This window comes from Fulmarus glacialis, unplaced genomic scaffold (assembly GCF_000690835.1).
Source record: "Fulmarus glacialis isolate BGI_N327 unplaced genomic scaffold, ASM69083v1 scaffold6532, whole genome shotgun sequence".
NCBI classification, from domain to species: Eukaryota; Metazoa; Chordata; class Aves; order Procellariiformes; family Procellariidae; genus Fulmarus; species Fulmarus glacialis.
The window spans coordinates 60,794-66,361 of record NW_009195906.1 but is presented as its reverse complement, the minus strand read 5'-3'; the positions used below and the strand labels follow the sequence as shown (position 1 = coordinate 66,361).

Genomic DNA, 5,568 nt, shown 5'->3' with positions numbered 1-5,568 from the left:
AAACAGAATGCGCAAACTAAAAAGATCTGCTCCAATGCCAGTTTCCATATGCAAGTTTAAATTCCTTATCAATTCTAATATTCAGACATCTAGATAAGTGTGAATACTTGCACTTGTCATAACATCCACATACTACAGATGCACTAGTTTACATTAAATCTGATTACTAATATTTTAACTGGAAGAGATTTTACCAATGTTATTTGCATCAAATAATTGGGGGTGAAGACCATATTTTTGTTTTGGCTGGTATAAAGTCAGGGGCTTCTCATATTTTCGTAACACAAGCAGTAGTAGCAACAAAGATCTGGCTCATGAAGCGTATTATTTTGACAGCTTGCAGTACCAGTACCCGGGAGATCCAGCAGGACAGAAAAGTGAGGAAAAAACTGCAATTTTAGGTCTCCTCGCATGCTATTCTCTTGTGCTACAGGTGTAGGCTGAAACATTAGGTAAGCATTCAGGGTGATTTAGTGGCAGATTTCTTCGAGACGAAATCCTGTTTTTTATCTATTTTTAATCATAAGAGTCTTAATTAAGGTGTTTTTACCTGGCCCTGAGGATTTCCGAGACCCTTCTGGAAATAGCCTGCCTGCAGCCAGGGCTGTCTGCTCCAAGTCGAGGTGAGAGCAGGTGCTGCTTGCTAAAAAGCAAGAAAATATTGCCCTCTAGTGCTGAAAGCAAGCAGAGGATGCAGAGTCCGAGAGGGGTTTTTAATTATTATTTCCAAGATACCTGCTTATCTCATGCTAACAAAACTAAGGCTTGTTGCAATTAGCTGGTTTGTGGGCAGATTACCCACCCAGCGAGGCTGCCCTTCCCATGGAGAGCAATTCTCCTGATCCGATAAACCCTCAGAGTCTGATGAGTGACTCATCAACGTCACCAAAACTGGAACACGGCCCCACAGAGGACGCTTCACTTGATCCTGTTTTATCTTTTGATAAAATCTTAATTGGAAGTTTAATCGGAAGCGAGATCCCGGCAAGCAGACAGAACTGCAGAACAAGGGAAGCACCAAAGGGGGGTGAACACCCTTACAATTATCAAGATTTTAACTTCCTAGTGATTGCTGCGATTTCTTTTTTATTTCTTGTCTCATACATAAGACATTACTAAACACAGAACATTTTTCCTCATTTCTGTTCACTTCTGTCCGTGGATAAACTACCCACCTGGCTCACCTTTTGGCCAATTGCTGTGTGACACACGCAGGGTCACTGATGGAGTAGCCCACAATACAGGGGTACGAATGTCCTAGCAAGCTTCCAACTGAGAAAGGTGAAGCAGATAAAAACCTGAACCTGGCAAAGTCACAAATGGCCTCGGCAAACAACTCCCTCTCTCTAAATTGCAAAAGCAGCAACAAGCCTCTCATGAGCAAGTAGACCAATTAATACACAATTACTTCAGCATTCTGTTCATTGCTTGATAAGCTCCAAAAAGCAGTAGAGTACTCTAATAATAGGAGAGTGGTATATGAGGCATTTAAAGCAAAACTAAAACTTTTCACTTGCTTTTTTAAGATCCTGAACTGACACAACCAAGAGGTTCCTTAGAACTGTCTATCAGAGTCATAAAATACACTGCGAGACAAATTTCTTCAATACCTTTCTTACAAGCATTTTCCAGTTTTAGGTGTAAAGCTTAAGATGAATGAATAGTCTTCAGAATGAAACTCAAAAGTGTAATCTGAGTTAATGGAGGAGGACACATCCACTGACAAGTGTCTGCCTGGAAAGAGTCTTTCTTCCTTGCAGTTCAAAAATCATCCGTTGTTTACAGTCTCATATTGTTCCAATAGGTAAACAACATAAATAATTCAGAAAGATGTTAATTCCTATTTAAACCCATAGAGCAGCATGGGCTATTTAGTTAGTTAGTTTTAATTGCCTCTGAGTCATATGGTTTATTGTTACCCATGGTAATTTTTCATGAATTCAGGTAGAACTACCAGGAATTGCACAAGGGCTACAGAGCTGGCCGGGCAGTCAGGTTTAAGCACCTCGGACTTCAGCTATACAGCACAGCAGGGACAGTCCCAGTCCTTTAACTGGAGGTGTCGTGGCCCAGGGCCCACACCTACGTGCCCACCCAGCACTTGGAAAACCCACACACAATCTTCGTCATTCCGGACAGTCCTTAAACGGACTGTAAAGTACTGATCACTCCAGGTACAGAATGGAAACTGGAAAGAAAAGTCCTACAAATCTTTCCTCAAAGTCCTCTGGTGTCTTTCACTTCAGTTTCATTAGTTGCACAGTCCAACGCAGAATTTGTTCCCTTTTTCAAAATATTTATGTAGTTTGAGTTTCACATGGAACATGGCCCAATATTTAACAACCATTTACTTTGTCCTAATTTTGTCCTACAATCTTCAGTCATTCCCTTTTGCAATAGGAATGAACCATTTTAGATAAGAAATGCCCATAAATGAAGAGATACATGTCCTCAAAAAGTTATGTTTAGACTTTATTTTTATACCCTAAGAATATGGGAGAGCTGTTTAATGCAGCTTATCTTAATACATCAAGAAAGCAAGTGACACGAAGCGCTCCTTGAACTGTTCATAAACTTCCCTCTTAACTCAGATTACCAGTATCAATCACCATCTTTATTAGTGTGTGGTTTTAATTGCTTTATGGATTTTATTTTATTTACTCTTCTTTTACTTCTTGTTGCAGATAATGTTAAGAGTCCTCTTCATTGATTATTGGCAGCTGCTGCATTCTGAGAAAACCTCTTTCAATTTAGCTTTCCGGATCCTTTGACTTCCCACTCCAACAGCTTTATAACCTCCCCGACAGCTTCATAAATGCACTGCAATGGTCACATGAACGTCTTGGGAGGAGAATCGGCACCTCTGCATCTCCTCATTCCTATGGCACTTTAGGAAGAGAGAACCAAAAAAGCAGCAAGTCCAACAGAAGTTGGAAGTCCTGCGAAAGATGAATCTAATCGTGAAGCTCCGCAGAAGTTTCAGAACGCTGGTTATTCTCCTGGCAACATTTTGCTTGGCAAGTATCGTCATTTCTGCCTATTACCTCTACACCGGCTACAAGCAGGAAATGGCCCTCGTGGAAACCACCGGAGAAGCAGAGTGCGAAGACCTCAAGCTTCTACCATACAGGTCCATGGAGCTGAAAACAGCTAAGCCAATTGATCCGTCTAAAACTGATCCCACTGTCCTCCTCTTTGTGGAAAGCCAGTACTCCCAGCTGGGTCAAGATATCATAGCCATCCTCGAGTCCAGCAGATTTCAGTACCACATGGTCATCGCACCAGCTAAGGGCGATATTCCCCCTCTCACAGACAATGGAAGAGGAAAATACACAATTGTTATATACGAGAATATTTTGAAGTATGTTTCCATGGACTCATGGAATAGAGAGCTTCTGGAAAAATACTGTGTGGAATACAGTGTTAGCATAATCGGTTTTCATAAAGCCAACGAGAACAGCTCCCCAAGTACGAAACTGAAAGGATTGCCATTACATCTTTACAATAATGTAGCCCTCAAAGACTGTGTGGTAAACCCTCAGTCTCCCCTGCTGCGCATTACCAAAGCGCCAAGGGTTGAGAAAGGTCCACTACCTGGTGAAGACTGGACAGTTTTCCAGTTTAACCATTCCACCTATCAACCTGTGCTTTTAACCGAACTGCAGACCTCCAGACCGCCCCCTGCGGCATTGCCAAAGGCTGCTCTGTATGCAACCATCATCCAAGACTTGGGGCTTCATGACGGGATTCAGAGAGTCCTTTTTGGAAACAACCTGACCTTCTGGTTGCACAAACTCATCTTTCTTGATGCCATCTCTTTTCTGTCGGGGAAGAAGCTCACACTGTCCTTGGATAGGTACATTCTGGTTGATATAGATGACATCTTTGTTGGGAAGGAGGGAACGAGGATGAACATCAACGATGTGAAGGTAAGGCAAAAATTGGGGGATACCATTCCAGATACATGTATGTGCGAATGGGTATTTGAAAAGAGACAAAGCTTGAAAAAGCTGGCAAGCTCCATTTCCTAGTAAAGGCTGAAAGTGCACAAGTGTAGCTAGCAGATACAGAAACACAACCTAAGATTACTTTAAAAGTCTGTTTGCCCACGTTATATACAGAGATGCATTCATGTACATGTATATACATTGATACATAGAGGTGGCCTCATACAGTAATGCATATAGTGAATATACTGGCTGCCTCTTGCTCATATAGGTTCTGCTCAAGGGCTTCACCCAGAGCACCTGGGTAACAAAAGAGACTTTTTATACCTCACATAACAGAGATCTTGCTCTAAACTAAATGAGAGGATCTCTGTTTTTGCAGCAAGTTTGCTGCTGAGATATCTGAATTTTTAGATAACACCACATGGTTTACACTGCATTAATTTGTTTTTCCCTATGCGCATACATACACATGTATGTATGTATGTGGCATATATATAATACCATTTATAGGCATTTTCTGTATTCTTTCTTTCACTATTTCTGAAAAGTAGACAGAACAATAGAAGATGATTGCCTTTTTAAATCTCATGTAACTATCACTATATTTAAAAAGAACAAAAAGAGCAAAAGGAAAAAAAACCTGAAAAAGTTACAGTCACATTTTGACTTAGAAGAATTAGCAGGATAATTTTCATTAGCAGATAAGCATTTGAAGTTACCAGTGACAGGATGGAAGCATAGCCTACACTTTAGCAAATGACATAACCATCTGATATGGTGAAAAGCCCACAGACTATTCTTCGGGGGCTCTTTCAAACTTATTTTCATAGTCTGTAGTATTCAGGGACGCCATTAGATTTGTTCAGAGTAATTTTCAAAGATGTGTGCAACTCAGAAAGAATAGATAGAACTCAATAGGATGACAGTTATTTCCTTGTAATTTTCCACATGTGGGAATTGTCATATTCAGAGATTAATTGAAGTTCCTAAGCATGCAACATCACATTCTCAAGCCTTTATTCTGGAGGTTTTTGTCCTGTAAATACCCCAATGTTTTCGTGAGCAATAAGCAAGCCTTTAGTTTTTAAAAGCAGATTTCTATTTTGTTTCTTTATTCTTATTTCCATTTCTACAACTTCTATACTCATCTGCCTCCTCATCCACATCGTTAAGAGAGGTATCGAAATACCCAGCAAAAGCAGCAGTCTCATATACAATTAAAACAATTTTGCACATCAGAACAGCTTGGGTAATTCTATTAGCCAAACCAGGCATGTGAATGCTCATCAGGGCTGATTTCTAGCACCAGGCACTCCAAGCGCCTGGTGTCTTGAGATCTGAGCACTGTGCACAAGCTCAGCGATCAAGTGCTCGCTCTCTCTCCGGAAATATATGGTAAAATGCTCTGAGAAAGGGCTTGTATACAAGAGGAAATTAACTGAAAAGGCAATTGTGGAACAAGTTTTTCAGCAATAGCTTTCCACCTGCACGTTTTTGAGAGCGTCTTTTTCTGATGTGGTTTGCTCCGCTAAGGAAATCTATCATTCTATGTTGTTTAAAGAGCCTCTATTTCTATAATAAAAGCATCCACACGGAGTCACTTGGAAATTCAAATCAT

General features: G+C 40.6%; 1 protein-coding gene across 1 annotated transcript in view; it reads left to right on the top strand.

Annotated features, from left to right (window-relative positions):
- Positions 1-2,948: 2,948 nt before the first annotated feature.
- LOC104084418 (bifunctional heparan sulfate N-deacetylase/N-sulfotransferase 4) overlaps positions 2,949-5,568 on the top strand; it is a gene marked incomplete at its 3' end in the record, with an annotated part of 47,267 nt that continues 44,647 nt past the window's right edge. Inside the window, exon 1 of the mRNA XM_009588254.1 lies at positions 2,949-3,929. Coding sequence (XP_009586549.1) covers positions 2,949-3,929 — 981 coding nt within the window. The remainder of the gene's footprint in view (positions 3,930-5,568) is intronic.